This window comes from Pristiophorus japonicus, chromosome 20, assembly GCF_044704955.1.
Source record: "Pristiophorus japonicus isolate sPriJap1 chromosome 20, sPriJap1.hap1, whole genome shotgun sequence".
Classification (NCBI taxonomy): domain Eukaryota; kingdom Metazoa; phylum Chordata; class Chondrichthyes; family Pristiophoridae; genus Pristiophorus; species Pristiophorus japonicus.
In genome coordinates this window covers 89,238,719-89,251,678 of record NC_091996.1, presented here as the reverse complement: position 1 = coordinate 89,251,678, position 12,960 = coordinate 89,238,719, and the positions used below count along the sequence as shown (strand labels likewise).

Sequence of the window (12,960 nt, the reverse complement as noted above, 5' to 3'; positions counted from 1 at the left end):
TATATAAATGCAAGTCTTTCTTTCTAAGTGAATCAGGGGAAAGTATTGTCGATGAGTCGGTAACTAGAGGGTTTAAGATCATCACCAAAAGGAAATGATTTTTAAACAGAGGGCTGTCAGAACATGGAAAACAGAATCTACAATAGCTTTTAAAAAGGGAAGTGGATAAATATTTGAAATATATGGTGGCAGAATACACAGAGAGTTAGCATGTAGGTACAGCAAGCAATCGGGAAGCTAAATGGAATGTTGGCCTTTATTGCAAGGGGGATGGAGTATAACATAAGAACATAAGAAATAGGAGCAGGAGTAGGCCATATGGCCCCTCGAGCCTGCTCCGCCATTTAATATGATCATGGCTGATTCGATCATGGACTCAGCTCCACTTCCCTGCCCGCTCCCCATAACCCCTTCCTTATTCCCTTATCGTTTAAGAAACTGTCTATTTCTGTCTTAAATTTATTCAATGTCCCAGCTTCCACAGCTCTCTGAGGCAGCGAATTCCACAGATTTACAACCCTCAGAGAGAAGACATTTCTCCTCACCTCTGCCCCTTATTCTAAGATCATGCCCCCTAGTTCTAGTCTCCCCCATCAGTGGAAACATCCTTTCTACATCCACCTTGTCAAGCCCCCTCATAATCTTATACGTTTCGATAAGATCACCTCTCATTCTTCTGAACTCCAATGAGTAGAGGCCCAACCTCCACAACTTTTCCTCATAAGTCAACCCCCTCATCCCCGGAATCAACCGAGTGAATCTTCTCTGAACTGCCTCCACAGCAAGTATATCCTTTTGTAAATATGGAAACCAAAACTGCACGCAGTACCCCAGGTGTGGCCTCACCAATACCCTGTATAACTGTAACAAGGCTTCCCTGCTTTTATACTCCATCCCCTTTGCAATAAAGGCCAGGATACCATTGGCCTTCCTAATCACTTGCTGTACCTGCATACTATCCTTTTGTGTTTCATGCACCAGGACCCCCAGGTCCTGCTGTACTGCGGCATACGAGTAAAGAAGTCCTGTTGCAATGTACAGGGCCTTAGTGAGACCACACCTGGAGTATTGTGCACAGTTTCTGGCTCCTGACCTAAGGATTCATTAGACTGATTCCTGCGATGGGGGGGTTGTCCTATGAGGAGAGATTGAGTAGACTGGGCCGATATTCTCTAGAATTTAGAAGAATGAGAGGTGATCTCATTGAAACATACAACATTCTTACAGGGCTTGACAGGGTAGATGCAGGGAGGGTGTTTCCCCCGGGCTGGGGAGTCTAGAACCAGGGGTCACAGTCTCAGGATAAGGGGTCAGCCATTTAGGACTGAGATGAGGAGAAATGTCTTCACTCGGAGGGTGGTGAATCTTTGGAATTCTCTGCCCCAGAGGGCTGTGGAGGCTCAGTCGTTGAGTATATTCAAGACAGAGATCGATAGATTTATGAAGACTTGGGGAATCGAGGGATATGGGGATCGGGTGGGGAAGTGGAGTTGAGGTCGAAGATCAGCCATGATCTCACTGAATGGCGGAGCAGGCTCGAGGGGCCGAATGGCGGACTCCTGCTCCTTTTTCCTATGTTCTTATGTTTAATGGGACTGGGGGGGATATCACCTTCAGAGAGAGGGAATACGTGGAGATAGGATAGATGGGGGCAAGGACGGGGAATTTTTTTTAAGAACGGTTAGAGCACGGAAGGAGGCCATTCGGCCCGTCGAGCCCATGCTGGCTCTCTGCAAGAGCACCTCAGCCAGTCCCACCCCCCCCCCCCCCCCCGCCCTTTCCCCGTAGCCCTGCAATTTTTTTCCTTCAGGAATTTATCCAACTCCCTTTTGAAAGCCGTGATTGAGTCTGCCTCCACCACCCTCTCGGGCAGCGCATTCCAGATCCTAACCATTCGCTGCGTAAAATAAGGTTATCCTCGTGTCGCCTTTGGTTCTTCTGCCAATCGCCTTAAATCTGTGTCCTTTGGTTCTCGACCCTTCCACCAATGGGAACAGTCTCTCTCGATCTACTCTGTCTAGACCCCTCCTGATTTTGAACGACTCGATCAAATCTCCTCTCAACCTTCTCTGCTCCGAGGAGAACAACCCCAGCTTCTCCAGTCTATCCACATAACCGAAGTCCCTCATCCCTGGAACCATTCTCAGAAATATTTTCCGCACCCTCTCTAAGGCCTTCACATCCTGCCTAAAGTGCGGTACCCAGAATTGGACACAATACTCCAGTTGGGACTGAACCAGTGTTTTATAAAGGTTCATCATAAACTCCTTGCTTTTGTACTCTGTGCCTCTATTTATGAAGCCCAGGATCCCGTAAGCTATTTCAACATAGAAATATAGAAAATAGGTGCAGGAGTAGGCCATTCGGCCCTTCGAGCCTGCACCACCATTCAATATGATCATGGCTGATCATTCACCTCAGTACCCCATTCCTGCTTTCTCTCCATACCTCTTGATCCCTTTAGCCGTAAGGGCCACATCTAACTCCCTTTTGAATATATCTAACGAACTGGCCTCAACAACTTTCTGCGGTAGAGAATTCCACAGATTCACAATTCTGAGTGAAGAAGTTTCTCCTCATCTCGGTCCTAAATGGCTTACCCCTTATCCTTAGACTGTGACCCCCTGGTTCTGGACTTCCCCAACATCGGGAACATTCTTCCTGCATCTAACCTGTCCAATCCCGTCAGAATTTTATATGTTTCTATGAGATCCCCTCTCATTCTTCTAAATTCCAGTGAATATAAGCCTAGTCGATCCAGTCTTTCTTCATATGTCAGTCCTGCCATCCCGGGAATCAGTCTGGTGAACCTTCGCTGCACTCCCTCAATAGCAAGAATGTCCTTCCTCAGATTAGGAGACCAAAACTGAACACAATATTCCAGATGTGGTCTCACCAAGGCCCTGTACAACTGCAGTAAGACCTCCCTGCTCCTATACTCAAATCCTCTCGCTATGAAGGCCAGCATGACATTAGCCTTCTTCACCGCCTGCTGTACCTGCATGCCTACCTTCAGTCATGTGATCATTCAATATAACCTGCTTTCTCAACCTGCCCTGCCACCCTCAATGCTTTGTGCACACACACACACACACATACCCCCAGGTCTCTCTGTCCATGCACCCCCTTTAAACGAAAGAGAGACTTGCATTTATATAGCGCCTTTCACGACCACTGGACGTCCCAAAGCGCTTTACAGCCAATGAAGCAATTGGATTGCACCCTTTGTTTTATATTGCCAACTGGGACGCCGGGGAAGAGCTCCTTCACCGGGAGCGAGCGGGAATAAGGGGGGGGGATAAGATGGGCGAGGGGGCAAGGACGGGGGAACGGGACCCTCTCTCTCTCTCTCTCTCTCTCTCGGAGAGCCCGCACGGGCACGATGGGCCAAATGGCCTCTCTCTCTGTGACTGTCCCATTCTCTGTGCAGCAAGCCTTGATCAGACAAGCTTTTCAACCCCCTGCAATAGCTGTAACGCTGGCACATGCAGACGCTGGCAGGTTCCCTCACAATAAACCAACAGGGCACCTTTCGCCTTGACATATAATGACTGCACACCCTTAAAATCCTCTTAAAGCGGCCTTTCAACTGATTCCCCCCCCCCCCCCCCCTCTCCCTCCCTGGCAGCCCTGCTTCTTGGTCGTCTCCCCTCAGATGTCAATGCAAGCCGACATTGGCACCAATTGCAATGAAATGCATCCTGCAACAAAAAAAAATACAACTAGCTTCTCACCTCCTCCATACACCCCGCCGCTCATGTCTGCAAGCCCCCGGTCTTGGTATTTGAGCCTTGCAATTGTTGCAACAAAATGAATTCAGCTCGCTGCTTTCATCTCCATTTGCCTTTTGACAGATTGCAACAAGAAGCGCAGCGCCCGGAGATGTATAGGAATAAAAGTCAGCCGCTTCCTCCCTGTCGCCTCAGCCTCTGCTCCTCCCGAATCTGCAGCATGCAGAGAAATATTAAAGGGGCAATTTGCAATCTGTGCTATTTTATATATCCCTCAGATGTCTGGCCAAATTAAAGGAGCGCAGGGTGGGTGAGGGAATGCACTCCCAGGGCTGCAGATAACTGAATCTAACACCCGCCCTTTCTCCCAATGCAAACCTTGCATTTACATAGAGCCTGTCATAGAATCACATAGAATGCCTTTAACCATCTCAAATCGCCTTATCGCCAATGAAGTACTTTTGGAGTGCGGTCACTGTTGTAATGTGGGAAACGCCAAGTTGCGCACAGCAAGCTCCCACAAACAGCACTGTGATAATGACCCAGATAATCTGTTTTTGTTATGTTGATTAAGGGAGAAGTATTGGTCCCAGGACACCGGGGGTAACTCCCCTGTTCTTCTTTGAAATAGTGCCATAGGATTTTTTACATCCGCTTGAGAGAGCAAACGGGGGCTCGGTTTAACGTCTCATCCGAAATACGGCACCTCTGACAGTGCGGAGCTCCCTCAGTACCGCCCCTCCGACAGTGCGGCGCTCCCTCTACCACCCCTCCGACAGTGCGGCGCTCCCTCAGTACTGCCCCTCCGACAGTGCGGCGCTCCCTCAGCACTGTCCCTCCGACAGTGCGGCGCTCCCTCAGTACTGCCCCTCCGACAGTGCGGCGCTCCCTCAGCACTGTCCCTCCGACAGTGCGGCGCTCCCTCAGTACTGCCCCTCCGACAGTGCGGCGCTCCCTCAGCACTGCCCCTCCGACAGTGCGGCGCTCCCTCAGTACTGCCCCTCCGACAGTGCGGCGCTCCCTCAGCACTGCACTGGGAGTGTCGGCCTGGATTTTGTGCTCAAGTCCCTGGAGTGGGACTTGAACCCACGACCTTCTGACTCAGAGGTGAGGGTGCTACCCACTGAGCTACAGCTGACACCATAGAACGGTTACAGCACAGAAGGAGGCCATTCGGCCCGTCGAGCCCGTGTCGGCTCTCTGCAAGAGCACCTCAGCCAGTCCCACTCCCCCCGCCCTTTCCCTGTGGCCCTGCAATTATTTTCCGTCAGGTACTTATCCAATTCTCCATTGCCCAGATGTGAGACACTGGAACCAGTTCTGGGTCAGGAAGGAGCTGTACTGATGGGATGGACTCCACCTGGACCAGGATGGGACCCGTTTCCCAGCGGAAAGGGTAAATAGGGAGGTGGCAAAGGCTTTAAACTGTTAAGATGGGGGGGAGGCATCTACAAGAAACATAAGCAGCCTAAATATTATGTGGATAAATGTGAGGTTATCCTCTTTGGTGGCAAAAACAGGAAGGCAGATTATTATCTGAATGGTGACAGATTAGTAAAAGGGGAGGTGCAACGAGACCTGGGTGTCATGGTTCATCAGTCGTTGAAAGTTGGCATGCAGGTACAGCAAGCAGTGAAGAAGGCAAATGGTATGTTGGCCTTCATAGCTAGGGGATTTGAGTATAGGAGCAGGGAAGTCTTACTGCAGTTGTGCAGGGCCTTGGTGAGGCCAGACCTGGAATATTGTGTACAGTTTTGGACTCCTAATCTGAGGAAGGACATTTTTGCTATTGAGGGAGTGCAGCGAAGGTTCACCAGACTGATTCCCGGGATGGCAGGACTGACACATGAGGAGAGACTGGATCGTCTAGGCTTATACTCACTGGAATTTAGAAGAATGAGAGGGGATCTCATAGAAACATATAAAATTCTGACGGGATTGGACAGGTTAGATGCAGGAAGAATGTTCCCGATGGGGGATGTCCAGAACCAGGGGTCACAGTCTAAGGATAAGGGGTAAGCTATCTAGGACTGAGATGAGGAGAAACTTCTTCACTCAGAGAATTGTGAACCTGTGGAATTCTCTACCACAGAAAGTTGTTGAGGCCAGTTCGTTAGATATATTTAAAAGGGAGTTAGATGTGGCTCTTACGGCTAAAGAGATCAAGGGGTATGGAGAGAAAGCAGGAATGGGGTACTGAAGTTGCATGATCAGCCATGATCACATTGAATGGCGGTGCAGGCTCGAAGGGCCGAATGGCCTATTCCTGCACCTATTTTCTATGTTTCTATGTTTTCTATGTTTCTATGTTTCTATGACACTAAACTGGGAGGCGGTGTGAGCTGTGAGGAGGATGCTAAGAGGTTGCAGGGTGACTTGGACAGGTTAGGTGAGTGGGCAAATGCATGGCAGATGCAGTATAATGTGGATAAATGTGAGGTTATCCACTTTGGGGGCAAAAACACGAAGACAGAATATTATCTGAATGGCGGCAGATCAGGAAAAAGGGAGGTGCAACGAGACCTGGGTATCATGGTTCATCAGTCATTGAAAGTTGGCATGCAGGTACAGCAAGCAGTGAAGAAGGCAAATGGTATGTTGGCCTTCATAGCTAGGGGATTTGAGTATAGGAGCAGGGAAGTCTTACTGCAGTTGTGCAGGGCCTTGGTGAAGCCTCACCTGGAATATTGTGTTGAGTTTTAGTCTCCTAATCTGAGGAAGGACGTTCTTGCAATTGAGGGAGTGCAGCGAAGGTTCACCAGACTGATTCCTGGGATGGCTGGACTGACATATGAGGAGAGACTGGATCAACTGGGCCTTTATACATTGGAGTTTAGAAGGATGAGAGGGGATCTCATAGAAACATACAAGATTCTGACGGGACGGGACAGGTTAGATGCGGGTAGAATGTTCCCGATGTTGGGGGAAGTCCAGAACCAGGGGACACAGTCTTAGGATAAAGGGGTAGGCCATTCAGGACTGAGATGAGGAGAAACTTCTTCACTCAGAGAGTTGTTAACCTGTGGAATTCCCTGCCGTAGAGAGTTGTTGAGGCCAGTTCATTGGATATATTCAAGAGGGAGTTAGATATGGCCCTTACGGCTAAAGGGATCAAGGGGTATGGAGAGAAAGCAGGAAAGGGGGACTGAGGGAATGATCAGCCATGATCTTATTGAATGGCAGTGCAGGCTCGAAGGGCCAAATGGCCTACTCCTGCACCTATTTTCTACATTTCTATGTTTCTATGTAAGCCATCGACAGGGCAATACCACAGGCACCGATAGAGAGATGGCAGAAATATTAAATCATTATTTCGCTTTGGTATTTACCAGGGAGAAAGAACAGCTGGTCATGGCTTTGGATGATGAGATTAGTAATGAGATAAGTGCATTTCAAATTTTTTAAAGGGGAAATATTAAATAAACAAATCAAATTCAAAGAGGATAAAACCCCTGATCCGGATAGATTGTATCCACTCATTTTACAAAAATCTAAGGAAGAGATAGCAGAGTCATTTCTAAACGTTTTTTAATAATTCGTTAGAAAAAGGTGTAATGCCAGAGGACTGGCAGATAGCTAACGTAATACCTATATTTAAAAAGAGGGACAGAACATGCCCAGGGAATTATAGACCAGTCAGCTCAACATCGCTGGTCGGAAAAATAATGGAATCTCTACTAAAGGAGAGAATAAAAGAATAGTTAGAAATGAAAAATATAATAGCGAGAATTCAACATGGATTTCAAAAGGGAACGTCTTGCTTGACCAACAGTATTGCATTTTTGAAGAGGTAACAGAAAGAGTTGATAAGGGTAATGCAGTAGATGTAATGTATCTAGATTTTGAAAAGGCCTTCGATAAAGTACCCCATGATGAACCAAGTCAGAGAATGCAGAGTCAGGGGACAAGTAGCAGCATGGATTGCTAGCTGGCTTCAAGACAGAAAACAGAGAGTAGGGGTAAAGGGTCGCTATTCACAGGGGCAGAAGGCGGGTCGTGATGTTCCACAGGGATCAGTGCTGGGACCACTGCTGTTCACAATTTGTATTAACGATTTAGCTTTTGGAATCGAAAACATAATTTCTAAATTTGCGGATGACACCAAATTGGGGGGATGACCAATACTGGGGAGGACTGCAACAAATTACAGGGGGACATTAATAAACCTTGCAGAATGGGTAAATAATTGGCTAATGAAATTCAACATAGATAAATGTGAGGTACTGCATTTTGGTAGGAAGAATAGGGAGGTCACTTATTACTGGGATTGTGCGAGTCTGGGTGGGATAGAGGAACAAAGGGATCTCGGATACAAATACACAAATCACTAAAAGTTGCGACACAGGTTAACAAGGCCATAAAAAGGCAAACCAAGAACTAGGGTTTATTTCTAGAGGTATAGAATTGAAAAGTAGGGAAGTTATGCTAAACCTGTATCGAACCTTGGTTAGACCACACTTGGAGCACTGCGTACAGTTGTGGTCGCCATATTATAAAAAGGATATAGAGGCACTGGAGAGGGAGCAGAGGAGATTTACAAGGACGATGTCAGAAATGCGAGGGTGTACATATCAGGAAAGGATGAACAGGCTGGGTTTCTTTTCTCTTGAAAAAGGAAGGCTGAGGGGTGACCTAATAGAGGTCTTTAAAATGATGAAAGGTTTTGATCGAGTGGATACAGAGAGAGTGTTTCCACTTGTGGGGAAGAGCATAACTAGTGGCCGTCAGTATAAGATAGTCACCCAGAAATCCAATGGGGAATTCAGGAGAAACTTCTTTACCCAGAGAGCGGTGAGAATGTGGAACTCGCTGCCACAGGGAGGGGTTGAGGCGAATAGTATCGATGTATTTAAGGGGAGGCTGGACAAGCGCATGGGGGAGAAGGGAATAGAGGGTTATGCCGATAGAGTTAGATGAGGAAAGACGGGAGGAGGCTCGAGTGGGGCATAAACGCCGGCATGGCCTGGTTGGGCCCAATGGCCTGTTTCTGTGTCGTATATCCGATGTAATTCCCTTTTGAAAGCCGCGATTGAGTCTGCCTCCACCAGCCTCTCGGGCAGTGCATTCCAGATCCTAACCACTCGCTGTGTAAAAAAGTCTTTCCTCGTGTCGCCTTTGGTCCTTCTGCCAATCGCCTTAAATCTGTGTCCTCTGGTTCCCGACCCTTCCGCCAATGGGAACAGTTTCTCTCGGTCTACTCTGTCCAGACCCCTCCTGATTTTGAACACCTCGATCAAATCTCCTCTCAACCTTCTCTGCTCCAAGGAGAACAACACCGGCTTCTCCAGTCTGTCCACGTAAGTGAACTAAAATATCCCAAGGCACTTCACAGGTGTAATGTGTACTCACAGATTGGTTGAGCTGTTGAGTTGGAAGGGGCTTAGCCAGCCAGGTGATGTTCACAAGACGCAATAAAACCCCGGCCAGTTGGGTTCGGGGGGGATCCACGAGGGGGCAGGTGGTTGTGAGCCTGGTGGATGAACTGGTAATTGTCATGTGATTGTTAAACCTTTGCTAATAAACCAACTAGTTCTTAATAGCAATGTGTTGTTATGAATTCTTAAGCAAAGAACCCTTGAAGCAAATACATTACAACAGGAGCAGTATTAAACAAAATTTGACACTGAGCCATATAAGGAGATATCAGTGCAGGTGACCAAAAGCTTGGTCAAAGAGGTCGGTTTTAAGGCACGTCTTAAAGGAGGAGAGAGAGGCGGAGAGGTTTAGGGAGGGAGTTCCAGAGCTTGGGGCCCAGGCAACAGAAGGTACGGCCACCGATGGTGGAGTGATTATAATCAGGGATGCTCAAGACACCAGAATTAGAGGAGCGCAGATATCTCGGGGGGTTGTGGGGCTGGAGGAGATTACAGAGATAGGGAGGGGGGCGAGGGCCATGGAGGGATTTGTAAACAAGGATGAGAATTTTGAAATTGAGGGGTTCCTTACCGGGAGCTAATGTAGGTCAGCGAGCACAGGGGGTGATGGGTGAGCAGGACTCAGTGCGAGTTAGGACACGGGGCAGCGAGCACAGGGGGTGATGGGTGAGCGGGACTCGGTGCGAGTTAGGACACGGGGCAGCGAGCACAGGGGGTGATGGGTGAGCGGGACTCGGTGCGAGTTAAGACACGGGGTCAGCGAGCACAGGGGGTGATGGGTGAGCGGGACTCGGTGCGAGTTAGGACACGGGGCAGCGAGCACAGGGGGTGATGGGTGAGCGGGACTCGGTGCGAGTTAGGACAAGGGGCAGCTGAGTTTTGGATCACCTCTAGTTTACGTAGGGTAGAATGTGGGAGGCCGGCCAGGAGTGCGTTGGAATAGTCAAGTCGAGAGGCAATAAAGACATGGATGAGGGCTTCAGCAGCGGATGAGCTGAGGCAGTGGGCAGAGACAGGCGATGTTACGGAGGTGGAAATACGTGGTCTTAGTGATGCAACCGATATCTAATTCTACAAAATATTAATGATTTACATTAACCAATAAAGGAGAGGATGCAGAGATTTACCGGAATGGTACGAGGGAAGCTGGACTTCAGTCAGGTGGCAAGACATGGAGAAATTGGGATTCTTCTCCTTAGATCAGGGAAGGTTAAGCAGAGATTTAATAGAGGTGTTCAAAAGCGTTGGGAGGCGGGGAGGATAGAGTAAATAAAGATAAAATGTTTCACTTGCAGGAGGGTTGGTAAACAAAGGCCACAGATTTAAGATAATCGGCAAAAGAGCCAGAGGGACAGATGAGGAGAATTTTGTCCACACAGTTATCTGGAACACACTGCTAATATATCCCACACCCCTCACTGTAACACTGATATAGCCCACACCCCTCACTGTAACACTGATATACCCCACACCCCTCACTGTAACACTGATATACCCCACACCCCTCACTGTAACACTGATATACCCCACACCCTCACTGTAACCTACTGATATACCCCACACCCCTCACTGTAACACTGATATACCCCACACCCCTCACCGTAACACTGATATATCCCACAGTCCTCACTGTAACACTGATGTACCCAACACCCGTCACTGTAACACACTGACATACCCCACAGCCCTCACTGTAACACTGATATACCCCACACCCCTCACTGTAACACACTGATATACTCCACACCCCTCACCATAAAACTGATATATCCCACACACCTCACTGTAACACTGATATACCCCACACTCCTCACTGTAACACTGATATACCCCACACTCCACACTGTAACATACTGATATACCCCACACCCCTCACTGTAACACTGATATACCCCACAGCCCTCACTGTAACACTGATAGACCCCACGCCCCTCATTGTAACACTGATATACCACACACCCCTCACTGTAACACTCTGATATACCCCACACCCCTCACTATAACACTGATATACCCCACAACCCTCACTGGAACACTGATATATCCCACACCTCTCACTATAACACTGATATACCCCACACCCCTCACTGTAACACTGATATACCCCACAACCCTCACTGGAACACTGATATATCCCACACCTCTCACTATAACACTGATATACCCCACAACCCTCACTGTAACACTGATATACCCCACAACCCTCACTGTAACACTGATATACCCCACACCCCTCACTATAACACTCGAATATACTCCACACACCTCACTGAAACACTCTGATATATCCCACACCCCTCACTGTAAAACTCTCTGATATATCCCACAGCACTCACTGTAACAGTCTGATATACTCCACACACCTCACTGAAACACTGATATACCCCACACCCCTCACTATAAAGCTCTCTGATATACCCCACACCCTCACTGTAACAGTCTGATGTACTCCACACACCTCATTGTAACACTGATATACCCCACACACCTCATTGTAATAATCTGATATTCCCCACACCCCTCACTGTAACAGTGATATACCCAACACACCTCACTGTAACACTGATATACCCCACACCCCTCACTGTAACACTGATATACCCTACAGCCCTCACTGTAACACTGATATACCCCACACCCCTCACTGTAACACTGATATACCCCATACACCTCACTGTAACACTGATAAACCCCACACTCCTCACTGTAACACTGATATACCCTACAGCCCTCACTGTAATATACTGATATACCCCACACCCCTCATTGTAACACTGATATACCCCACACCCGTCACTGTAACACTGATATACCCCACACCCCTCACTGTAACACTGATATACCCCACAACCCTCACTGTAACACTGATATACCCCACACCCCTCACTATAACACTCTAATATACTCCAGACACCTCACTGAAACACTCTAAAATATCCCACACTCCTCACTGTAAAACTCTCTGATATATCCCACAGCACTCACTGTAACAGTCTGATATACTCCACACACCTCACTGAAACACTGATATACCCCACACCCCTCACTGTAAAGCTCTCTGATATACCCCACACCCCTCACTGCAACAGTCTGATGTACTCCACACACCTCATTGTAACACTGATATACCCCACACTCCTCACTGTAACACTGATATACCCTACAGCCCTCACTGTAACACTGATACACCCCACACACCTCACTGTAATAATCTGATATTCCCCACACCCCTCACTGTAACACTGATATACCCAACACCCCTCACTGTAACACTGATATACCCCACACTCCTCACTGTAACACTGATATACCCCACACTCCTCACTGTAACACTGATATACCCCACACCCCTCATTGTAACACTGATATACCCCACACCCGTCACTGTAACACTGATATACCCCACACTCCTCACTGTAACACTGATATACCCCACACCCCTCACTGTAACACTGATATACCCCACACCCCTCACTGTAACATACTGATATACCCCACACCCCTCACTGTAACACTGATATATCCCACAGCCCTCACTGTAATATACTGATATATCCCACACCCCTCACTGTAATAACCTGACATTCCCCACTCCCCTCACTGTAACACTGCTATACCTCACACCCCTCACTGTAACACTGATAGACCCCACGCCCCTCATTGTAACACTGATATACCACACACCCCTCACTGTAACACTGATATACCCCACAACCCTCACTGTAACACTGATATACCCCACACCCCTCACTGTAACACTGATATACCCCACACCCCTCACTATAACACTCTAATCTACTCCACACACCTCACTGAAACACTCTGATATATCCCACACCCCTCACTGTAAAACT

At 48.0% G+C, this 12,960-nt stretch overlaps 1 protein-coding gene across 1 annotated transcript in view; it reads right to left on the bottom strand.

Moving 5' to 3' along the window:
- LOC139232999 (actin-like protein 6B) overlaps positions 1-3,759 on the bottom strand; it is a 69,751-nt gene extending 65,992 nt beyond the window's left edge. Inside the window, exon 1 of the mRNA XM_070863500.1 lies at positions 3,735-3,759. Within this exon, the coding sequence (XP_070719601.1) occupies positions 3,735-3,759 (25 nt within the window). The remainder of the gene's footprint in view (positions 1-3,734) is intronic.
- Positions 3,760-12,960: the final 9,201 nt, after the last annotated feature.